Raw genomic sequence first — 25,775 nt, forward strand, 5'->3', positions numbered from 1 at the left:
CCCCGTGTGGCCTTGCAGGCGAGCTGCGCCGTAGAACAGAGGCGAATCCATCCCCGTGTGGCCTTGCAGGCGAGCTGCGCCGTAGAACAGAGGCGAATCCATCCCCGTGTGGCCTTGCAGGCGAGCTGCGCCGTAGAACAGAGGCGAATCCATCCCCGTGTGGCCTTGCAGGCGAGCTGCGCCGTAGAACAGAGGCGAATCCACCCTCGTGTGGCCTTGCAGGCGAGCTGCGCCGTATAACAGGGGCAAATCCATCCCCATATGGCCGAGCAGGCGGGGTGTGCCGTAGAACATAACTATTTATATAGCTAATATTTGTATTGCATTCCAAACAGCCCCACTGAGTACCTCTGCTATCCTTTCCGTCCACTCATCTGTTTCCTTTTCGGCACGCAATCGCCGCCATCGCATCGATGTCTCCTTGTATTCACGTGCTATTCCGAAATGGAACCGAGAACGTCTGGGCCCTTTCAACGACCTCAGTCGTCCTAATCAGTGAGAAATTGACAGTATTATCGTCGGTGTGCATGCATATGGCCCTGAAACGCTATTGATGACACAATGCATGCAACAGAATATTTTCCTTACACCAACCGGGTTTCGCAGCAGGACAATCTCAGCAAATTTATTCAACGCCTTCTTCCTATAGATAGACTAAACAGAGACACCACAATGCTTTCGAACACATGGACGCCAAACTCAGCAATGAAGCTCTACCAGACTTGTACACCCTTTTGAACAAAGATCGTGACATGAAATCCCAGTATTTAGTCCACACCATTAGCTTCAATCTCGCTGATTTCAGATTTAAGCGGGCCAGTGTTATCGTGGTGTACGGCCACGACAAAAGCGATGCGGTGCTTTTTGAGAGTTTCTGGCTTAATACGACTCCCGGCAGCTGCGTTTTAAAGACCATTGGTATTCCAACTACATTTTGCAAGAATGTACATTTTACATTAATGTACAACACTTTCCAACTGGTAAATGTCTCGATTTATAATATTAAGTATAACTATTGGTCACACTCTGGCAGGACAACGCACCGACGAAAACAATTTAGGGCACAACAGGAACAAATGACAGCTGGCCACGTAACATGCACCAAACAGGTCTGGCAGTGTGCAAGTCTGAACGTATGGCTATTCGACTCGGTGGTTTTTAGCGCTCACTCGATTGATTCCGGTCATGTTGTTCGCCGAGGGCAAATTTGAAGTGAGGCGTCTGTGTTGCCCAAACCGATGGCGAACGATCCTTCAGGGGGGGGGGGGGGGGGAGGGGGAGGGGAGGAATGCGGGTGGCAGATGGCCACAGGTGACTGTGGCAGGCGGTCACAGGTGCCTGTGGCAGACGGTCACAGGCGACTGACACACGGTAGCAGGTGCCTGTGGCAGACGGTAGCAGGTGCCTGTGGCAGACGGTAGCAGGTGACGGGCAGACGGTAGCAGGTGACTGGCAGACGGCAGGAGGTGACCGTCCAGGCAGGGCCGGTCCGTGCCGCAAGCGCCAGACACGGTCAGCCCAGCGGGCAGCGCCGAGAGAAGGGCGGAGCGGCGCGGCCGCCGCCGCGAACAGGTCGACAGGCTACGGGTAGATGGGCGCCCAGTCTTTGCTGACCGCTTTCGTCTCGAGGGTGATCGCATGGGTCGAGAAGTTGATCACCGGGTCTTCGGTTCCAAACTCCTCGAATACGACAATCTGTGAACATCATAAACCACACCTGCAAGCGCTGCCGGCGCGCCGGCTGTGGGCGCCTGGAATACAAGGATTCTGCTGACACCAGTAGGTGGTTCATGTCAGCTGGACACCGCAGCTAGTTATGAGCGGTATTGGCAGCAGATGAGCAAAATAGCAAGACGTGCCGCTAATGAACATTGCCTGTTCACAAACAATCACAGTCTCAAATGTTGTAAAATGAACTGCAATGCTCGGTGATCAATACACAACCCCGTCAAAATGCAATGCGAATAGGATAACTCGGCTGAGAGCTACAGCGTACCTCGGTATATCAACGCTGACAGCCATTTCGTCGCAGGGTGACCGGACAGGTTACAATGTCCACAGCGCGACAGTCTCGCCGCGTGCAGCGATGGCTGTACTGACCTGGTTGTCACCGACCGAGAGCAGCGGTGCCGGGAGGTACAGCGTGAACACCGGGCCCGCTGTTAAGTACCGGCCCAGGTTGAATCCGTTCACGAACACGACCTGCCGGCGGCGTCACGTCACGCCAATCAGAGCCCACGCCCAGAGCTCTCGTGGAGGGCACCGCGGCAAACGGCCAGCCGGAGCCCACGGCCAGGGTTCTCACGGAGGACACCGCGGCAAACGGCCAGCCAGAGCCCACGGCCAGCTTTCTCACGGAGGACACCGCGGCAAACGGCCAGCCAGAGCACACGACCAGCGTTCTCACGGAGGACACCGCGGCAAACGGCCAGCCAGAGCACACGGCCAGCGTTCTCACGGAGGACACCGCGGCAAACGGCCAGCCAGAGCACACGGCCAGCGTTCTCACGGAGGACACCGCGGCAAACAGCCAGCCAGAGCACACGGCCAGTTGTCATACGGAGGACACCGCGGCAAACGGCGAGGGAAACGCGCCAAGTATTTTTCATCGTGGTGGCCAAACATGCCGCGAGGTTTGCCGGCGGAAACGAAGGGCCGCACAACGCCGCACGCCGGTGTTTCTGCGGCAACATGTCACACCCGTGTGGGACACAGCCGGCGTTCTTCCCTTGTCTCATAAGCTGTCTGTGTCGGCTGTGGACAGCTTCCATGGAACAGCATCTTTCTATTTCTCTGCAGCAATGGTTTTGCAAGACAGTGTTAACAATACAAGCGCTTCACCAGGGTTACCCCAGCGCTAGGCAATTAAACCGACGGAAAAGGGAAGCTACCGCACTGCAAGCAGCGGCTGGCCTGGATGTGGCATGGAGGAGCGGGCGCCTCGCCCAGCGTGCGGCGTTTGCAGCCGGAGTTGGCTGACGACTCACGCCCTTGGTGAGCTGGCGCATGTCCAGGTACGTGTCGGCCGGCTCGTCCACCTTCAGCGTGCCCCGCAGCATCGTGGGCAGTGCAACTGACGCGTCGCCCAGGGGCGTCCACTGCTGCAGTCTGTGGACAACGGCCCGTCGGTGTGTCATGACGCACCGCGCTCGGCACCAGGGCCTCATCTAGGGTCTGAATCTCAGAGGACTGAGCATTATCGCAATCTTGAAACGGACATAGGCGTGCATGCACACAACATAGTCAGCGACTGATTGCGGGTAATAACAGAACATAGCGTCATAAGATTCTCCAATGTGGTGTCTATGCATCTACATATTCACAGTCGTCTGCTCTCACTTGTTGATCCAGTCTTTCTTCATCTCCATGGGATATATTTCCCAGCCCGTGACAGCTGCACCATCAATCTCCACCGGCCCCTCATACAGCCCTGTCGCATTCAGGAGAAACGTCTTGTGAACTACCGCGGTACGGATTTCATCCCAGGAGTACGGCGGCATGGGATAACATGGGACTTACCAAGCAAGGGCAGACAGCAGGTATGTCAACATCTTGTGGTAATACACAGTACCTGTTGGTCTTCACGAATACCCACAACACATACACCCAAACGCACAACACATGATTACATGAGTGTTGCGGTGTGAGTATTATCCGGCTTCCATTAGAGCAGAGCTGCAGATGCTTAACCCACACCATAACCGTTGCCATATCTATACTCATTTTACTTGAATGCCATCACAAGGTGTAACGCAAGCGCTGCTGATAGTTTTACATCTCGCCAAAATTTGTGCCGGGGCAATGACCTTTCCGTTGGAAGTCTAGGACGTGGGGCTCTCCGTAGTTGACGCGACCCATATTCTCCACCAGGATGTCCAGAACGTGGTCGCCAGCCGCACATGGCAACGTTATTGAAGCGTCTCTGACGAATCAACAGAGACGCATTAGCATACATCTTTAACAAAGCATTATGCGCGTGCCATTTCAGACGGCGCACGCGGTTTACAAAGCTTACAACGTGGTTCAAGTGTTCATAGAGTGGGCATGATAACCAAGAACATCATCCCATGCACCGCTCAGTTACCTGTGATTCCCCCCCCCCCCCCCCACACACACCCTCATGAAGAAACGAGGTGCTTAATTTAGCCTTGACCGGATCAGAGCTGGCAGTAGATCTGACTTACTTGAGAGGCCAGTACCCGAAGGACTCCAGGGCAGCAACATTTTCCGGTTTCTTGGTGAGTAGTTGGCCGTCTATGACAACAAGCGCCACATCCCTGTGGCGAGAGCGTCTAGGGTCACGCCTAGTAACGATACATCTCACCGTACTAGCCATGCCGCAGTATCTGAGATCAATAGCAATACACCCGTAGAAATGAAAGGCTCCTACCTGACAACACGTCCTTCACAATAGAACTTAACCTCATAAAAGAGAGCATCGTAAATGACACCTCTCTTACAGAACGTAAAAAGACAAGGCGCCTCTTGGGGTGCCGGTAGTGTAGTGGTTAGCGCGCCTGCGTTGGCTACGGCGCGTCTGGGAACCCAGAGGTACGGGATTCGATTCCCCGCGGTGCCCGCCCTTCCTGCCAGGGTGAGAGGCAGGCAGGTCGCCGTAGAGCCTCAGCAGCGGAGTGCGTCGTAAATCCCCAATTACACACACACAAGGCGCCTCTTAGGTCACCCTCATCGTCTAATCGTGACCTCTCATGTGGTCGTGGCCTGAGATGACTTCGGAAGGTGAGTTCTAATACAATTCCTGACCTGACGTTACCCACGATCGTGGACTTTAATACGGTCATGACCTGTTGTGACCCCGGAGGGTGAGCTCTACGTAACCGAGTACGGTGAGCTCTAATGTAATCGTGGCCTGACGTGACCCCGAAGGGTAAGCTTTAATGCGGTTCTGACCTGACGTGAACCAGGATGGTGAGCTCTAACGCGACCCTGACCTGACACGCCCCCGAGGAGTGAGCTTCTAACGCAGTCCTGACCTGACATGACCCCGAATGGTGAGCTTCGAGCTGTTTGCGGTGGTGACGTTGGCTCTGTACCAGACTAGGCCGTAGCTCTGGCCGGAGCCGTTGTTCACCGACAGGTTCTCCATGTTCAGCAGCTGGTCACTCCTCTCCGCGGTCAGCTGGTCTCGCAGCACCTCCATCGAGATGGCTTCCTTCAGCTGGACAAAATCGTATGCCTTCACCGGATTCTCCTCCGGCTGCTCGACAGGTTTCAGGTTTTTGAATGATTGAGTGCTTTTGCAGGAGTTCCTTGGTGATGTTGTACTTCTCAGTGTAGCAGCCACCCTCGGTTAGGACGGCATCGTAGTCTGCAGAACAGAAATCACCTCATGGACATGGTGTTCTCACCAGGAACCACTGACGGATCTCCCCACCGGCGCGTCACATACTCAAGGAGAAGGCCGCCTGCAAAGCGTTTGGATTCCTGAGACGACCCATTTTGAAGTCATCAACGCCTTTACACCGACCAACCATTGAGCAAAAACGCTGAAATGAAGTTGAGCCCTCTCAGCTGAATAATACCTTCCTCCTCTCCAACAATGTGAATGAAATGTGACACTGTTTCTTTGTGTGCGTACATATCTTTTACATAGCGGTCACTCCGCTGCATGGCTTCAATGCCACTCTAAAATAGAAAACGCAGCGACCAACTGGGTGGTGCACTAAAGCTCTTGTCGTACCGTAGCTGGTTGTGTCTGGGGTGAAGTTGGGGTTGACGTTGACCCAGTTTGCTCCAGCCATAAAGCCGAAGTTGGTGCCGCCTTGGAACATGTACATGTTCACAGAGGAGTTGCTCTGCAGGATGACGTCCAGGATCTCCCGAAACGCTGGGGATGTGCCAGCAAGCTCAGCGACACAACACTGACTACATGTTTTCCGATAGCTCTCAAATCAGGAGTGAACGAAACGACGTTCAGACACCAGCTTGATCGCAGCACCGTCTATCGATGTGGGGAGACGTGCACTTTGCTGGGCGACGACATGACTCAGAATGATTCAGAGCACACTCAGCCAGGGTGCGGTGCTCACCCTGGACAGCCAGGGTGCGGTGCTCACCCTGGGCAGCCAGGGTGCGGTGCTCACCCTGGGCAGCCAGGGTGCGGTGCCCACCCTGGACAGCCAGGGTGCGGTGCCCACCCTGGACAGCCAGGGTGCGGTGCTCACCCTGGACAGCCAGGGTGCGGTGCTCACCCTGGGCAGCCAGGGTGCGGTGCCCACCCTGGACAGCCAGGGTGCGGTGCCACCCTGGGCAGCCAGGGTGCGGTGCTCACCCTGGGCAGCCAGGGTGCGGTGCCCACCCTGGACAGCCAGGGTGCGGTGCCCACCCTGGACAGCCAGGGTGCGGTGCTCACCCTGGACAGCCAGGGTGCGGTGCTCACCCTGGGCAGCCAGGGTGCGGTGCTCACCCTGGACAGCCAGGGTGCGGTGCTCACCCTGGGCAGCCAGGGTGCGGTGCCCACCCTGGGCAGCCAGGGTGCGGTGCTCACCCTGGACAGCCAGGGTGCGGTGCCCACCCTGGGCAGCCAGGGTGCGGTGCTCACCCTGGGCAGCCAGGGTGCGGTGCTCACCCTGGGCAGCCAGGGTGCGGTGCTCACCCTGGGCAGCCAGGGTGCGGTGCCCACCCCGGACAGCCAGGATGCCCACATGGAGCATCTTCTGAAGAGTCTCAATTCAGGTGAGTCTGATACTGGCGGATCTCTGTCAAGTCCGCGATCGAAGTTCGGTAAGTGAAACAATCCCTTCAGCAAACTGAGCAAATGGATCAAGGATAATCCCTACGCAAATGAATGATACGTCCATGTCATTGCTCCGGAAAGCCCCTTGGAAAGGCGTTCTATACAGACCCAGATCCGATAGTGAGGCTTGCAAATCTGAATCATGTGACTGGCTTTTAACTCAGCAGCACCCAGCAGTTTGACATGAAACCCAGCAACATCACGGGATTCGGGACGATCGTCGACGCACCAGCAGCGTCGAGACCGGCTTTGAATGGCGCCAGCCAGTGGTCGAACCAGCCCGTCCAGAACTCCATGGCCATGAGCGGCCGGTCCGGCTGTAGCCGACGCAACGCCGCCAGCTGCGCCTCGACGTCCTTCTGGAAGTTGGCCGTCTGCAGCACTGCCGGACGCACCCATATACATACGATCGTCATGTACCCGGCCGTCTGCAGCACTGCCGGACGCACCCATATACATACGATCGTCATGTACCCGGCCGTCTGCAGCACTGCCGAACGCACCCATATACATACGGACGTCATGTACCTGGCCGTCTGCAGCACTGCCGAACGCACCCATATACATACGGACGTCATGTACCTGGCCGTCTGCAGCACTGCCGAACGCACCCATATACATATGATCGTCATGCACCTGGCTGTCTGCAGCACTGCCGAACGCACCCATATACATACGGACGTCATGTACCTGGCCGTCTGCAGCACTGCCGAACGTACTCATACACATATGACTGTCATGTACCTGGTCGTTTGCAGCACTGCCGAACGTACTCATACGCAAACGGACGTCATGCGCCTGGCTGTGGCGGAGTCACCAGGTGAATGTGTCGTGTTTTCTTCGCTACCGTCATCATACGTCATCATTATCACCACCATCAGCATAAGGGGAAGGTGAACAGTCTTGGGCCATTTTTGAAGTGACATGCTTGACGTTTAAGCGGGCTCATTATGCGAGTCAATGAGCAATGAGTTTGCATTCAGCCAAGCTCTAAAGAAGCCTTCCTTTTGTCTTCGTGTATGCCAGGTCTGATCACTAACATAATCAAACGTTGCAATCGATATGAAAATTTAAATCAAAATTAAAAGATCCATATATATATAATGGCAAGTAGAAATGTCTAGGAAGCAGTGTACAGTTATCAGCTGGGCCACGGGATCCCTCCTGTCCCTCCAGGAGGGATCCTGTGGCCCAGTTAATTATCTCCCCTCTAATCCCTCCATTGGTACATAATTATCCATGGCGGGCACGCGAAACGATGATGACTTTTCCCTGCCTAAAGAACTTTACGAAAACTTGTTTCATGACTACAGAATGATGACAAAAGGATTGGTTTGCATTTCACATGTTTGCCTTACAGGTTGCAATATTTAACGGGTGCATTCAAAAGTTGAGTCTCGGTGTTTTGTAATAAATATCATGCGACCAATCTCATGATCTTACGGGTCCGGGGAGTACTGTAAGACGGGGACAGCTTTAAGTGATATCCATCTACGAACGGAACTGACGACAACTTCCAGAAACACAGAGTGTGGGTGGCACACTGCACACACAGGCCGGGTCTCCCAAGCTTTCCCCATATTCATCAACATTATCAACATATCAACGTCACCGCCCCCCATCTTCAGCATCCTCTTCACCGTCGACACTAGTATTGTCACTGCCACCGTTGCCACCACTAGCGCCGTGATCAGCATGGGATCTTCGTCGCGATAATCATAGTCATTGTCAACATTGCATGTCACGATGCATCAAAACTGCGGCTTTGGTTCCCACTTGCAGGGGGCGGGGATGAGTTCGAATCCTTGTAGTGCCAGGCCTCTCCGCGCTAACATGGCCAACGTTATCACTGGTGCTCTGTGGAGGGGTGCGCGGCCACGTGCTCTGAGAAAATGACATCCGCGATGAGCGCGGTGACAGCAAAAGCGAATCGCTGAAAGCGGCTTACATACCGTCCGGCAGCGAACCCCTCGTCTCTTGAGTTGGCCGGCCTACGTACCGCCGGGTACCGAGCCCACGTTCTCGGAGTTGGCCGGCCTACGTACCGCCGGGCAACGACCCCACGTCCTCGGAGTTGGCCGGCCTACGTATCGCCGGGTAACGACCCCACGTCGTCGGAGTTGGCCGGCCTACGTACCGCCGGGTAATGAGCCCATGTCTCCAGACTTGGCCGGCCTACGTACCGCCGGGTACCGAGCCCACGTCCTCGGAGTTGGCCGGCCTACGTACCGCCGGGTAACGAGCCCACGTCCTCGGAGTTGGCCGGCTTACGTATCGCCGAGTAACGAGCCCATGCCTCCAGAGTTGGTCGGCCTACGTACCGCCGGGTAACGAGCCCATGTCTCCGGAGTTGGCCGGTGAGTCGGACGTGAACAGCAGTTCGGTGATGCCGTGCTGCTCCAGCAGCTGCTTCACCTGGTCCAAGTAGCGCCGGTCTCGCGGAAAGTCGCTGTACCCGAACGCGCCAAACTCGTTCTCCACCTGGGCGGCAGAGTTGGGAGAGTCGGGCGGGAGCGTCTGTCTCCCGTTTCCATGTAACCAAAGACACAGAACACAGCTTTTAGGATACAGCTTTTTACAGTTCTGCGAATTGAGAGCGCACAAACCCCACCAGCCCAAAGGGCGCTCATATAAGGCCGATGCTGAATTCATTTCGATAGATGAATATCACCAAAGTACTGTCTAAGCCGGGGGTAAATAACTCCTGATTTACCGGACACGATCGGTGACAAAAACTGACACTTTTGCGGACTAGTTGGTGACAAAGTTGCGAGAATGCAAACATATTTCAAAAGAACAGACCATATTACAACTTACTACCCGGGGCCAACGAAACTCAAAGCCTAGTATTGGTCTGTGCTCGATGTAACAGCGTTAAAAATCCACGTCAATCTAGGATTGCTGTTTGTGGATCCTTGAGCTGCAGCTCCAGAGGTAAGCGGGGGGCGTTGGAGCGACACATGTCAAATATTTATCCCGGGCTTTCTGCCGCTGGCAGTAACAGCGGCTTTGAGGTAAGAGACTGAGCGGTGCTGTTGTAGGCCCCTCACATTGTTCGTCGCACCTCAGACTTAGTGTACTGATCGGTGGACAAGCGTGAGATAAAACGTTTTATTTTCATCATTTAGCATATAAAGCTGAATGAAGGTGGTAGAGGAGTTCAAAAATGTCGTTTGCATCTGCTGATACCAGTATTGCATGGGTTTTGCTTTAAATGATTGGCATCATGCTGGGAAGCGTGAGTTCTGCATCGGTGATGATTATGCGAACATAGTGAAGGTGGCATGCGCGCTCAGCTGATTGTAGCGATGACGTAACAAAACCAAGAGTGGTATTGTTGTCAGGTGCTTGTAGAACCATGTTGTCGGTAAATATAGGACCACAGGGATGCAGTCTTAACAGATTTGACGCACTTCCTTTTCAGCTAGGAGCAGGGATATAGTTTCTCGAAATTAGTTTGGGGAATAAACCCTAAAAATGATGGTAAATGAGGACTAATGCTTAAAAATGAGAAAGAAAAATAGGAAACTACATCCATGGTCAAGAGACACAATCCCTCCTCATCTGAAAAGGTAACCACACGCCTTCAGGCTGGTTATGCTAGGGATGCGTTCATCTGATAATGCTATTAATTAAGTCTCGACCATCATTCAGTGCTTGATGACCAGCAAATTATATTTGAGTGCAAATGAACTTCCGAAACAAAAACGTTTGATGATTATGCCGCATTGCATTAAATTTGTCTTTGTTTGGTGGTTTGTTGCATTTATAGTCATATTGCAACGGTTCCTGCAAGATTCTGTACCAGGTGACAACGTTGGCGGTTCCAAATTTCGTCGGTGACAGAAAAGGCACTTTCCTCACCCCTGGTCTAAGCGGTGCCGTACATTGCTAAACGCGCCTGCAAAGAGCTGTACTATCTTCTACCATTGATTTAGGGCTGACCTGTCTGTTAGCTGTCAGAGAAAGGTTCAGGATTTGCACATGTTTACTGGCAGAAATTGCTCTCCATGACATGTCTGGTCATCTGACTGCCGTTTGTTCCACTCTGACTAACGTCAGCTCCGGCTCGCTCACCGATGCTCGGCCGAAATTTGAAATTGGAGGCCGACATGCTTTTTGTGTTGCAAGCATTTTCCCTTAAATTGCTATGTACCTTCCGGCTTCCCAGAGATGGCTCCTTGTTTTTTCGGATAACCTGGTGGGTTTTCGGTTTTGTTTAGTGGTCTCCCTCTTCCTTACGGAAAAAGACTGTCCACGGCACCGACTGTTTTTAGATCCGACTCGTATTTTGTAGCCTCGATCGGTGGATTTAACCAAGGGCGGCGTTCTGGGGTCATTTTCCTCTCCTGGAGGTGGTGGTGGCCTCAGTCCTCTACCGGAAAAACAGTCTCCGCCTCGGGCAAAATTTTTTACTCAAAGATAAAGATCAAAAGTCCACCAAGGAACTGAAATCGAATCACGAGCCTAAAAGACGCCACTCGAATAAAAAGGGTCCCACAGCTACAACGAGGAAGTCCCTTGGCTGGAAAGGCTTCTTTCACTCGATCCCCCCCCCCCCCTTCCTTCCTATGGCAGAAATTCTGAACACGCCATTGGTGCTGCTATTCTCTGCCACCTCTGAATATTTTTGGAGCAGTGAAGGAAATGGCCGGAGATCAATGGCCCGGGCGGTTCTCAACCATGGCCGCTCAACATTTGTATCTGTGGTCCGATAGCGCTGTCAAGGCGTTCATATCCAAAATGGATTCCTAGATATCTTTATAGACTAAGGCGAAACTTAAGATTGTAAAAAGGATATTTTCAGCCCCGACCGATGTAGGTGAAGGAATGTCTGTCGTCTGCCCCCGTCGTCACGCCATGGCTGCAAATAGTGATATTTGCTAGTGCCACCACACATACCGCCGTATATGAGAACATAGCCACCTTGCCATAACAGCCGTTGGTAAACCCAGGACCTCGGGAGCTCTTATCTACAAAATCCTTATCTTCATTGGGACCTCTCGTCTATGACTTTGCTTTCAAAACAATGGGTCTTCCTCTGGAAACAAGTGGGATCTCTTCTCGCCGGCAACGGATACACATTAGTTTGGAGCTATTCCACTTATCCATATCACTCAGCCTCTTGCCGCATCTCCTGGCACCCACCTTTTGGCCATGACATAGGACTCCTGCTACATCCTGGCTCTTCACCACTTATGACTATGATTCCTACAAAAATAAGGCCATTCGCTGATTCATGATTCGTGGAACCCCCTGCTGCGAGGCAGCTAGATCTCCTGATCCTACGGTAACTTGTCTGATTTTACATAATTAGAGTTTCTCCTCGATCACAATAAAATTACAGTCGTTGGTTACGGTCGCGGCTTTTGACTGCATCATGGCTGCAGTTCATGTGCAGCAGACTGACGTTCATAGTACCTCCACAATCTAAGAGTGAGTGGGAACACGTGTTCGCCGGTAGCATCGCACCCAGGCGTTAACCGTTTTCAGGAGAAGATAAGCGATTGCACTGCAAAACTGCTGTTAAACATGACTTGCAGACTGGACGGGAATCTCTTTATAATTAATCCTACCCATGCCCCTAGTCTGGATATTTTTGTAAAGGAGTCTGCCTAAGACGTATTCTGAGCTATACTATTAGGACATTATATTGCAATCTTGTACAGCATCACACTATTACGATGCTCGGACCTTCTCATTTATGGCGGCCCTCCTTTTGGAAACCAATAGAGCATCCTCGAAATCGGAACAGAGCTTAACAGGGCTGCACAGTGGCTTAAAGCCATCAAGAAATGAGCAGAGTATTCGTATGTTAGTTGTAAATCTTCGGCCACTTGTATCATGCCTCACCTGTAAAGCCGTGGACTAAAAGACCGCGGTATCACTCATGGTACCCGCTAGGAAAAGTAAGAAACCAAAATTAATTAATGAAGTATGCAGCGCTCTACCCTATTTCGGTGAAAAGGGATGTCTGACCAGGTTTCGTTCTTTTCAGAACACGACAGGTGCAGCACAGCACACAAGCCACTGCACGATCTTTCGCGCACTCGGCTGAGGTAGCATATTTTGCTCTAGCCCATCATCTTTGTGTTAGAGTGCTGTGTGTGACGTCGCCTGGCCAGGATGGTCATGAGGGACCACTGCTTCACGGACGCCACTGTGGACGGCTGTGATGAGGCAGCCTCTGAACGAACCTGGACAGCTATGATCGGGCCGCCTTTGGTGAACTGAAGCTCAGTGACCTTGGGCAGCAGCTGGCTGAGCCACTTCTCTACCCGGGCCATGTAGAAGTCGTCGGCTGAGCGTACGTGCACGTTGTACTGACCCAACAGGTAACTGAGGGCCGAGTGGTTACAGTCTTGGGCTCTGTAGCGAGAGGTCTCGGTTCCACTCCTGCTGCGGAAGCTCCTGGCGCTTCCTTGAATCTCAACAGGTATTTTCGTCTCTTATCATATCAACTTCGGGACTATTCACACGGTGCATTAATTAGGAAAAACACAACTCCTTATTGGTGCCAAATGGCCACTGCAGTCGGCTTGCCCGAAGACACCAATAAACAACAACAATGCTCGTCGTATTAACGATTACGCGCGATCGGGCTTACACGCGTGCGATATCAGCGAACACGCAGCGGATGGATGGGGCACTGCGGGGCGCGGTTCACATGATAGCTCTCAGAAATGGGCTAGAGAATGTCGGATCAGTACAGTGCAGTTCGAATCAGTGCAGAAAGACACTTTGCATAATGACGGTGATTTTCGTGGTAAGGTATCCACACAGGCTCAGTCTGCCCTTCCCCGTCCAGAACCTGGAGAGGTCTGGTATACACTCACCTGGGCAGGCCACCAAAGTCCCATTCTGAGCAGATGTACGGTCCAGGACGCAGGATCACAAACAGGTCTTCCTCTTGGGCGATCTTCAAGTAACCTGAAGGGTACGGACAGGGTGAGGTTTACATGGTGTCATATGCATAAGCCAGTTAACTTAATGCACTCGTAATCCGCACAGCTTTGATGGAATTCGAATGACTATGCCACTCAAATGGAGTAAACGCCACTTTCACATAAAGCTTAAGGCAAACATTTCTCTTCAGTTCACTTCCTAAGGCTCACACACATAGTTATTTGTCAGAGCTTCCTGCACGCAAACCGAGGCGCCGTTTTGTGTAATATCCACTTCACGCATGGCTCTTGAGCCAAAGATTTGCGGAAACAAACACTTTGTTCTTCACTTCTAAATTACACAAATGCCATGACAGTGTGCGAAACCCGAAACCTGATGTGTTGAAAATTAACCTCTGCTTTATTTCTCACCTCACATTTGAAATATCTGATACACCAACAAATCATATTTAATGTCATGCAACCGCACACCAGCAAAACGACCCCACTGCCCACCGCGCCCGGCTCTGTGCGCCGAACCAGTCTTCTAAAAGCCGCCGTGGTCACACCAGTGAACCTTAGCTCTGTCTGTCTGCCTCAGAATCTACAGCAAGACAAACGGGCCTTGGGAAAATACGCGCGATGTTTACTGAGTCGCATTAATAGAGTGGTAGCTCGTGGGTGCACGACCACAACTGGTGACCCCGACCTGATCTGGCTCGGTATATCGCCGTATTTTCCCAACAAGAAAAGACAGACAAGATCAAGATGACAGGTGAATACCAAGAGAAAACCGAATATTAAGAGGAACGGGTGCAACATCTAAAGGTTCCAGCCGTCATGGAGACCGCGACACCTGGCTGTTTTGCCATCCTCAACGCCCAGTTCAACCTCAACCGAATCATCCAGAACGAGACTATATTGCATCACGTCCTAGCAGCACACCCTCCAGATACCGTCTGCAAATAAGACGCAAGTATTATCAACAACGAGCACTTCCCTGCACTGAAAGACCCTATCAATAACTCTTCGAGCGAACTATACCCAAGCTTTTCGAACGCCTCATCTCCAAAGCAAGTATGAATGTGACCGTAAGACCATCTCTGTTCTTGGCCGAGCTCCCCGACATCGCAAGTTAAGTTGGGATAGGCGACGAACTGGTGCACCACAAATTCTTGCTGCATGTGGACCTCTCCATAGCTGCCGTATGTGCTGCTCAAGATCTTCCCCTGCCTCAGCTCGGCCGACTCACCGATGAACTCCTGCCCTTCATGAGGAAGTCCAGCGTGGTGGTGGTGGTGATTTGGGTTTTAAGGGCGCGTCGGCATCGGGGCCATTTTGCGCCCACTCGATGACGGTTATCTACCTCTGCGACGACGCCATAAGTATGTAAGTCCGGCGTCTACATGGTCCAAGCTGAACACAGAGCTCCCCGCCACCAGGACCAGCACCACTTCGCCCAACGACATCAAGCAGAGAAGCACCAAGGGGATACAACCATTCAACAAAGGACAAAGGCCAAAGGTATGCAGAGCGCACATCTACTTCTGACCATCGGCAAGAACATGTCGACCATGGTGCCAGTGGCCCAACAAATCGCCTAGTGTTCGGATGGATCCGGCTCCAGAGCTGCTTCGCGATCTAGTTTCTCGCTCCTGCACGATCGGAAAACTAGAAGAGCAGGCCTTGGATCGGCGACATCTAGGCTGCCACTCATCGAAGTCACAGCCCAAGTCGGGAGAGCTGAGTCGATCTCTAGTTTTCCCGCTCCTGCACGATCGGAAAACTAGAAGAGCAGGCTGGGTTGGCAACATCTAGGCTGCCACTCACCAAAGTCACAACCCAAGTCGGGAGAGCTGAGTCGATCTCTAGTTTCCCGCTCCTGCACGATCGGAAAACTAGAAGAGCAGGCTGGGTTGGCAACATCTAGGCTGCCACTCACCAAAGTCACAGCCCAAGTCGGGAGAGCTGAGACTGACTTCATCGTCGACACCGGCGCACCCATCTCTCTCATCCTGACGCAACAACTCGCCGGTCATCACATCAACCCTACCGCCGTCAGCCTGTCGAGCGCAGGAGAGCGCATTACTACCCACGGTGGGGTAGCCTTATCTTTCTCGATACCCAACCTCCGGCGCCAATTCCGTTGGACCTTCAGCACTGCTGACGTAACCTCCGCCATACTTGGAAGTCATTTTCTATCACACTATGAAATCCTCGTCAACTTTGCATGGGATCCCGCATCGACCCCACCACCTCGCTGTCAACCAGCGGTACTCCGGCACCTTCCCGATTGGCTTACCTCGTGAACGACCTATCTCAAAAACATTCATCCGCCCTATCCCTGCTCGCCAAGCCTGCCCCGTCCTAAAGCCATGCCAACCGAGCGAAGAGTCGGAGCCGAATGTATCCGCTACCGCGGCGTCGCATCACATCGACAACGGTAGCGCGCCACCAACCTTCGCAAGCCCGAGGAGGCTACCGCCTGACACACTCGACGCCGCAAAAGGAGCATTCAAGACTGCTCGACAGAGGAATCATTCGTCCATCTGACTCGCCCTAGGCCTTGCCATTACATATGGTGCGGAAATCAACACCAGGAGAATGGAGAGTAACCGGAAATTACCGGGCCCCAAACTCCAAGCCACTTCCGATTCCCCACCCCCGGCACCTCAGCCAACATCTCCATGGAAAGAAAGCATTCTCCAAAAATTGTCTTCCTCCGTGCTTATCACCAAGTGCCTGTCAACCCTGGTGACCTCGCTAAAACCGCCGTCACCACACCCTTCGGCTCGTCCGAATGCCTGTACATGCCGACGGGTCTTCACAGCGCCGGAGCCACCTTCCAGAGAACCATGGACTTCATATTCAGGAAATGCAAGTGTGTCTTCGTCTACCTTGACGATCTCTGATTCACTCGGAAGACGAAGAGCAGCATGTTCAAGGCCTCAAGGCCATCTTCTCCCTTCTGGACCAGTATCAACTCAAGATCTCCCTCGAGAGATGTGAATTCTTCCAGACTAAGATATTTGTCCTGGGACATGACCTCAGCGCCGAAGGAATCCGTCTTGAAAAGCATAGAATCTTTGCAATTCACGACATCAAGACGCTGACCACATCAGCCGAACTGCGAAGGTTCCTGGGAGTGATCGGTTTCTATAGGAGGATGGTCCCCCAGTTCGCTGACATCACACATTCCGCTCACTGAACTCATTCGTCTTTACCTGAAGTCAGGAAAGCTTCCCTGGACTAGAATGGAGACAGGCGACTTCGGCGCTGCAAAAGTAGCCCTGCGGGATGCCTGTATCCTTGCTCGTCAAGTCCCTGGTTGGGAGAAACACCAACCCGTAGCCGAATGCTCCGCTGTCGCAGCCGGAGCAGTGCTCCATCAGATCGACGAACCCGTGCCATCGCCTTATTCTCCCGACAGCTAAGTCAGTCTCAGAAGAAGTACTCCACGTACCACCGAGAACTATTGGCTGCCTATCCCGCAATCCTCCATTTTAAACACCTCCTGGAGGGCAGAACCGTCACCATGATCCCCGATCAAAAACCTCTGGTATCCGCTTCCAAAAGCCCCATCTCGCCAAGACTGATCGCCAGCAACGCCACTGGAGCATCGTCCTCGAGTACGTCGCCAACGTCGAATATCTCCGGGGAGTGGAAAACGTCGTCGCTGATTTCCTCAGCCGCCCGATTCAAGCAATCACCGCAGGCGCCCTCGACCTGAACGTCATCGCCGAGAAGCAGGGTGAAGATCGGGAAGTCATCGGCTACATGGATCGCCTCAAACTCTGCGCTCAACCCGACGGTAAAACCCTGCTATGCGACACCTCCACACCTCATCCCAGGCCATTTCTTCCTGTCTGCCGTGAACTATCTTCCACAAATTCCACAGCCTCTCGCACCCTGAAGTGAAAGCCACCCTCAAACTCCTGGCTCAACGCTTCTTCTGGCCTAACATGCAACGTGAAATCCGAAGCTGGATCCGTGAAAGTCAGCACTGTCAAGGAAAAAAGTCCACCGGCATACTAAACAAACCTTCAAATGCCTTGACAAGCCCTGTTCTCGAATCAACGTTGTGCACATTGGCATCATCAGTTCTCTTCCCCATCTCGAAACCGAGATCAGACCTACACCGCGTCCGATAGACGCCTCGTCACCTGTATCACCAGGGCAACCCGGTGGATTGGGGCTTACAGCCTCCAACGTGGCTGCTGCCCTCATGCGTGAGCCGTTTCGGTGTCCCACTCAAAGTCATCACGGATCGCAGTTCACAATTCGAATCCAAACTCTTCCTCCATCTGTCCGGGATCCTAGGTGTCCACGGCATCGGGACAGCAGCCTACCCCTCGCAAGTCAATGGTATGGTGGAAAGACTTCACCGCACCCTCAAGACCGCCATAGTCGCACGCAAAGAAGAATGGCTTTAATCATTACCTGGCATCATCCTCAGCCTCAGAACCATCATCGCGAACGAAAACAGCCTATCCCCATTCACCCCTGTGACCGGTACGCATCTCGTGTTTCCGAAGATCGGCGTCCAACCGCATTCATCTCTGTCACAGCACGCCTACGTCCGTCGACTCGCCAAGCACATGACCCAGATCGACTATATAGCACTCTCTCAGGGTCATCATCACGCTGAACCCTCCACCCATCTGCTTCCCAAGCTATCTACGTGCACACATGTCTGGGTCGGCGTGGATCGCGCGAAACGGCCGCTCTCTGCGCCCTAACCGGGACCGTTGGCTGTCGTGAAACGCGCCGCAAACTGGTTTCAAGTTCGCCTGCCTTCTGGTCAACTCGACACTGCCTCCATCGACCGCCTCAAGCCCGCTGTCTTCCCCGCCATTCCTGACAACGAGGAGATTCAACTTGAACCTGCAATTAAACCACACCCAGAACCTGCTTCGCAGCCGCCGCTTGCCACCGCGGTCCCGCGGATCGAAAGTCCCCGCGCACATTCCGCCCCTGAACCGCGTGTCATATACTATGCTGCGTAGTCCTTACGTTCCGTTCTGAGGGCGGGGGGGGGGGGGGAGTGTTTGTAGTGTCATTCGTCAGCGCTTAGTGGGCCGGGCCGGCCGGGAGGGCCGCCGCCTGTAACGTCAGCACCATGTGTACCGCCACATTATCGCAAACCAACAAATCATATTTAATGTCATGCAGCCGCACACCACCAAAGCAACTCCACTGCCGACCACGTCCGGGTCTGCGCGCCGGGCCAGCCTTCTCCTAGAAGCCATCGTGGTGACACCAGCGAGCTTTAGCTCTCTCTGTCTGCCTTAGAATCTACAGCAAGACAAGCGGGCTTTGAGAAAATACGCACGATATGTACCGAGTCGCATTAACACGTGCTCGGGTGGGGGTCAACTCGACCCCCAGAAGGTTTTTTTCCAACATAGTTTCTAAACAACCCGGCATAGCCGTGCCAAACTTTGCATAGCTGTAGACCATTGAATAGCAGATCCTCTGGCATCAAAGCTTTAGATACGCCTTGTAAGGTTGCTGACCTATGGCAGGTCAAAGTCAGGCCATGGTTTCAGCGAAGGCAATTTCTAGGGAATCGTTCAATCTGATGAGACAACGTGGTGTTAGACAAAGACAAACATCTCTGAGATACTTTCTTAGGAAACCTAACAATTGAATGAGCAAATTACATTGACCTAGTATCAGGTATGAAGATCAGTTCAAGGTCAAAGCCAGTCTATATCATTAATGTAGGGCTTTCTGTATGGGGTAGTTCCTGGTGCTCATTTAAAGTTTATTGATTACAGGACCCACATTATACACCTTCCAAGGATTCCTTAAACGTAAGAATAGGTCGCTAGCCTAGAATGACCCAGGTCAAAATATTGTTTTTAGGAACATACCGCCTAGCGTACTCGACGTCGCTTATTCAAATGCAAAACTTAAAGCGCTCTTGTATGATTTTGATCACCATGACCTTCAAAAGGTCAAGCACGATCACTGGTCTTAAGTGAGTATGTGGCCTTCCGCTTAGAACAATTATCTAGGTTCTAGGGACCTTTTGGAGACCAACCTGGAGTTTAACCTTATTTGACCTTATTTGGCCTGAAGGTCACGACCTAGGAACCTTTAACTCTGACCTACGTGAGCTCACTTACAGGTCAACACACCCTGTGAATTTAGTGTGTCTAGCTTTATTAGTTCCTGAGATCTCACGGTGGTCAAATTGACACGCACCCGAGCGAAGGGTATCCAGCCGGCCACCCGGGCGCATGTTAATACAGTGGTAGCGCATGGGTGCACGACCACTCCCGACTCCCGACTGCCACGTGTCGCATGACGCGCCGTTTCGTTTCTTGAAGTTGGAGGCCTGCCAACTGCCACCTGTTGCGTGTCAGAGCGAATGACACAGGGGGGACAGGAGTAGCTGCATCCGGGCTGAGCCCTCCCAAGGAAAGCGAAAATCCGATTGATGACTGTCCAGCCCGGGAGGGATTGCGTCTAAGCAAATGCTTCTAACAGCGGCAGTGGAATGCGTCAAAGGAAATTCATCTAACCCAGCGTGATACTAGGTAGTGTATCACGTGACTGGTGAAATAAGCAGGGATCAATAACTTACACCTGGAGTTTCGCTCGATTTATTTTCGGGTGTTTAACATTGCTTAGGTGGGAGAACCGCGGCCTTTAACTTCTCAGTCACTAATGCCGATATCAACGTAAGGTTATGTGTGCCGCGGTGGACGAGTGTGGACACTCCTGGCCACCTGTTGAGGGGGTAATGGGTAGGTAGAGCAAAATTATAATGCAATGTAGAGCTGTCCTGTGCGAGGCTTAGATGCGGTGTTCCGGGCCGCCGGCCTCCCAACAGCTGCCGGACGCGCCGCCCAGGTGCGCCTACTATCGGCGGCCAGGGTCACCAAAGGGTTGACCAGGAATCAGGCGCGCCAGAGGTGTAACGATGTGCGCGGAACACGCACCGCACATCACTCCACAAAATGTTCGATGCTACACAATGCTCTGCGCTACACAATGCTGCAGAACTGTAGCATTCCTACGATGGGAGATTTGGAGCGTTTCGGTGCCGGTGGAGATAAACTAATCAGGGCACTAGCACAGTGTTTGATGATGTCTTTTCCTGTTGTGCTGTAGACATGCGACGAGCGTGTCCATATCGTGTTTTTCTCGCTGCCCGCAGACTGGCGATGGAGCCTGAACACGCCGGGAGCCGCCGCGGTCACCGGCCGCGGCACGCTCACCGGCCAGGTCGAGGAACTCAGACATGTCGCCGCCGCCGTCGCCGAAGTCGTACACGTCCCGCTGCGGCTCGTGCAGGTTCCAGGCGACGTACGTCTCGACCGTGTTGAGGCCGGCGGCGCGCAGCTTACGCAGCGTGGCGCGCCAGTAGGCCGGGTGCACGCGGAAGTAGTGTACGGCCCCGCTGAACACCTGGCGCAGGAGCGGTGACGCAGGGTCAGCGCCGGGGTCCGGAGGGGGTCAGCGCCGGGGTCCAGAGTCACCGCATCAGTCACCGAACGCAGGTGGAGCCGCTCTGGGCGGAGTCAGGGCCGGGGTCAGGGCCGGGGTCCGGAGTCACCGCATCAGTCACCGAACGCAGGTGGAGCCGCTCTGGCCGGAGTCAGGGCGGGGGTCAGGGCCGGGGTCCGGAGTCACCGCATCAATCACCGAGCGCAGATGGGGCCGCTCTGGCCAGAGTCCGGGCGGGGGTCAGGGCCGGGGTCCAGAGTCACCGCATCAGTCACCGAGCGCAGGTGGGGCCGCTCTGGCCGGGGTCAACTCATACATGGAAAACCAAAGTGTGATAATAATATAATAAGCTCTGGGTTTCACAAGCATATTTCTGATGACCAACACATACGCTCAATGGTTGGAATTATGTCAGAAAGTTAGGTACACACGCACGCACACACGCACGCACGCGCGCACAAGATAATGCCTGGCAGCAAGGGAAGGGAACAGCACGACTGGGATGTGGTCATTTATCGCTTCAACGTAAACAGGAGCCTGTCGGTGTTGCTAGATGGCAGATGCCAGGGGCGGATCTAGCCTGGAGTTGTTTTTTTTTGGGGGGGGGGGGGACAACCGTTCGTCGCCAACTGGCTGGTGTGGGATCCGAGGTCCAGTGCATGATGCCTCTCGCGAGTACCTGGTAGGGACACCATTGAAGCGCCGAAATGCTTTTGAATCTTAAACAGGAAGTTAAAACAAAACAATTAAAACAGTTAAAGTTAAAACAGACGGTAAGTAGACGAAACTTTATGAAGTTCTGGGAATATTTTGGGGGGCCAAAACATACTCCCAGAGTTTTTTGGGGGGCCATGGCCCCGTGCCCCCCCCCCCTCGCCCAGGATCCGCCTATGGCAGAGGCCCCAAGGATGGGTAGTCACTAAACAAACATGTCTGACGGTTTACTGGTAAAAGGTCGAATACGTCTGAACCGTGCGGTCTCTCACAGGACATGGCGCCCGTGTGCCATGCGTCGTCGTCATTGGGGCTTTCACGACGCGCTCAAGCTGTTGAGACTGTATAGCGTCGCCTGCCTATGACGCCGGCACGAACGGCGGGGCATGTGTCACGCAGGGATGTACATACAATATGCACTGTGAGGCTGAAGGCCCCTCGGGAAGCGTGGCTGCCAATTCCTCCCTGTCAAATGTCCACCGGCCACCCAACGCGGCGAGCCGCGGCTCAATCGAGTCTCTCACGGCGGCCGGACTCGGCAGGGTCTCCTGAGGCGACCCGCTCCGGCCGAGACACCTGGGCGCCACCCATCATGCGTAGGGGATCGGATAATTCGACAGACCGCTTCCGTTTGGTTGGACTAAAGCCTCATCAATCAGAAAACATTGAGAGTCGTGGGAGAAGGCAGGGGACAAACGGCGTGCCATTGCAGGCTTCTCTGGGCTTAGTCCGAGCGTGAGGCTCAGCCCCGCTCCGAGAGTCTCGGCGGGGCTTGTGCGGGCGCTCGGGCTCCACCCAGAGTGTTGTTAGATCAGGGGGCGGCTGCCGGCTGGCGGCTGGCAGCTGACGGCCGCGGCTGCCTCCCATGCGTTTCCCAGGGCGCAGGGTGCAGGGAGGATGCCGAAAAAAGCGCGTGCAGTGGATAACAGAGCGGCGAGACCGATAGGTGTGATCCACGAGACATAGAGTTGCTGCACGACGCGAATCAGTCCAGCGTGCCCGGTAGACTCGCCGCGCGCCGGTGGCATGCGCTCTCACCTGAACCTCTAATCCGTTGAGCGTGAAGTGCTCTCCGCTGGCCACCAGACCCTCGGAACGCTGGCCACCCGCCGCGTAGTAGTCGTACCAGTTGACCAGGTCGGCGGCCGAGCCGGCCCGCCTGCGGCCTTCCATCGTTGGCGCTCTGTCGTCAGGGGGTGCGGATCAGTGCCCCTGCCCCGACTGTTGTTGATCATCTGGCGGGCAGAGCCCCGTTCTTCATAAGCAAATGGAAGCCCGTTCCCTACTTTGTGTAACCAGGTTCATTGCATGACGTAGCCACCGACTTACCTATGACGTCACGAACAAACCCGTTCCCTTACATGGCCGAGGGGCGAAAGTAAGAGTGGTAACCCGTAGTTGTTTGACACGGTTACGTTCATGTATTCAGCAACGCGTAGCAACGCCCGTGCTGCATTTGCGGCTGGGGCCAGGCGAATGCGGAAGGGTTTGTCGAACACCCTAGATTTTGCCATTTTGAAGAGCATTTGAGTAGTTTACTGCCATTGAGCAGCAGCATTGTTATAGAGTAGTTTATTACTCTTGGTTGAAGAAAGCATTTTTTACACGAATTTGCTTCCCCCAAGTAATAGTTCGTCAGTGATTGTAGGTCGGGTCGTAGCCAGGGCAATGCAACACCTAGCCCTGACGCAGCAGGACGTGGATACAGTGATGTTAGGTCAGCCATTGTTTTCTCAGTGACGGAATCACAAATGCACAGGTATGCACTGTTAGGTAACTTCTCTGCCCAAGACCCACTGGATTAAAGCAGTGAACATTTCAAATGTGAGCAATTTGTTTCAAAGGCCTGACTTATTATTTTGAATGACCAAACTGTACTGGCATGGGTTGTTATCGATTGAACAACTCAGTGATAGCTACACTGTGAAATTGCAGTTGTATGAGGTGTAAACATGATTGTGATGCTGTATGAAAATTATATTATGGATATGGTTGCACTTATTTTCCATGTTACTTCTTTACTGACCTGCTGCATGCCTGACCATAATGAATCATATGGAGATGGTTGAGTTTTGTGATCCTCATGCTGAACAGTCTGTCATGGCGATGTTACCTTAAATTATGTTGACAGATTAAGCCCTCATGGATATTTCAGTGTACCTAATTGATAAGTAGCAGAAATGTGAGGTTTATTTCATCCATGAATTACTAGTGGTATCAAAGCAGATGTAAGTACAAGGCAGGAGTATAAAGTTTTCATAGTTAAATGTTTTTTATGTAAAGAGCTGCTTAATGTTTCATGCTTAGGCTTAATTTTGATCAGTCTGTTCACTACACATTAATCTATGGCCTGTGCTTCTCTTAACTGCATTGAATGCTACTTAATGTGACCATTTTTTTCTTCTTTTTTTCTACACCTTACCTAAGAACAGGTAACCAGGAGTGCCCCTCCCTCAATCCCAGCGACGCAGTAAACCGTATGTTAACACCAGAAAACCTAAAATCAAGTCGCGGCACTCCCAGCTAGGAAGATGAAACAAACTTTTAAAAAAACAGGCGAGGAGGTGGAGCAGACCCGAGGGAATTGTGTTATGTGAGAGGTAGGGAAAAATCATAGATGAAAAGGCTTAGAGTAGTCATTAGCCAAAATCAGCTAATGACAGTCCGCTACACCCGCCCAATAATCTACAACCACTCGATTCCTGGTGTTAGTAAGGGTTATACAGTCACAAGTTGGAGGGGGCAATTACCTGGTCATTTTTGTGCTGGGTTTTGGGCTGGATTTCCAGGGGGTCCACCCAGCTAAGCAGAGCTTGTTGCTGGGAGAACGAGAACCATTATGCACAGATTGCCAAAGAAGCATGCACTATGGCCATGACTTTGCTGGGGTTTGACAAGGTGGGCAAGTTGTAAAAATGTATGCATGTTGAAGTGGCATTTTGCTTTATTTAAGTACTGTTTGAATCAAATTTTACCCTCCTATCAACTAAATGTTTAATGATGGAAGGCAGTTAGCACTTAATGCTGAAAATGTTAGTTGCCAGATATGAACACCTGTTTTGGCATGCACTAGGCAGTCAAACAATGGGCTTGGCATGCTGTATGCTGCCCAAAGTAGTCCCAATAATTGAATGTACACAAATTGTTATCTATTTAGATGTTGAGAGTCTGCAAGTGTCAGTCTATGCTCCTTCCAGAGACACTTCTTGCTGCCATGCCATTGTATGTTTCCCAAAGCACTGGAGCAAGCAGCATGCATTATCTGTGTCATGAGGTAGTCAGCCATGTACTGTGGCTTTGTGTTGCCCATGCACTGTACTTTCAAGCAGTGCATGTCGGGAGGTAACAGGGCACGTATGTCAGTGTGTTCCATGGGATCTGCCCCATGGGGCTGTGCATGCACATATCATCCCCTGCATGATGCTCATAATGTATGACACAATGATAATCTCAGCCACATGGCCCATGTTTTTCATTTCTAAATGTTTTAGCTGCTGTAGTTTGTTTTCTGCATGCAGGAGGCACATTCAATTTTGACAGGTGTTTTTTGTATAGCCATGTTAAAATGGTGTTTAGCCAGGACAGAAGTAGTTTGCCAAGACAGTATGATTGTGAGAAAGTTTATCTTTGCATCAAATGTTTTGGGATGTAAATATACTGCATAATCTGAGTCACACTTTTCCATAGATATTGTTCATCTATGTGTCTATAGGTAGAACTCACTTTCATACCATGTGTCACAACATGCGATTTATTCCTGCACGCGTGGTCCGAGGAAGGCATTTCGCTTGCCGAAGCGAAATAGCACTTTGCTTCACACTTGTTTCCGCACATCGTTCGTCTCATCGGCCCTGGTCTCGGTTAGCGCGCAGCACGCATATTTTACAACTTCCGTCGGGAATCATCTATGGTGAAACAAGACATCCGGGCCCAAGGAGGACATGTGATGCCCCTCCCCTTAG

General features: G+C 52.6%; 1 protein-coding gene across 1 annotated transcript; it reads right to left on the reverse strand.

Moving 5' to 3' along the window:
• Positions 1–407: 407 nt before the first annotated feature.
• Positions 408–23,020, reverse strand: LOC119103324 (beta-galactosidase-1-like protein 2). Its single transcript, XM_037226819.1, is given in 15 exon segments — positions 408–1,695; positions 2,101–2,202; positions 2,988–3,108; positions 3,340–3,430; positions 3,807–3,922; positions 4,185–4,277; positions 4,995–5,242; positions 5,244–5,329; positions 5,702–5,848; positions 6,987–7,139; positions 9,079–9,238; positions 12,955–13,096; positions 13,594–13,687; positions 20,871–21,060; positions 22,852–23,020. Coding segments are annotated over 15 exon segments (1,992 nt in total). The 5' UTR covers positions 22,987–23,020; the 3' UTR covers positions 408–1,581.
• Positions 23,021–25,775: the final 2,755 nt, after the last annotated feature.

The sequence above is a fragment of the Pollicipes pollicipes genome, unplaced genomic scaffold, assembly GCF_011947565.3.
Source record: "Pollicipes pollicipes isolate AB1234 unplaced genomic scaffold, Ppol_2.1 Scaffold_2555;HRSCAF=2994_pilon_pilon_pilon, whole genome shotgun sequence".
Classification (NCBI taxonomy): Eukaryota; Metazoa; Arthropoda; class Thecostraca; order Pollicipedomorpha; family Pollicipedidae; genus Pollicipes; species Pollicipes pollicipes.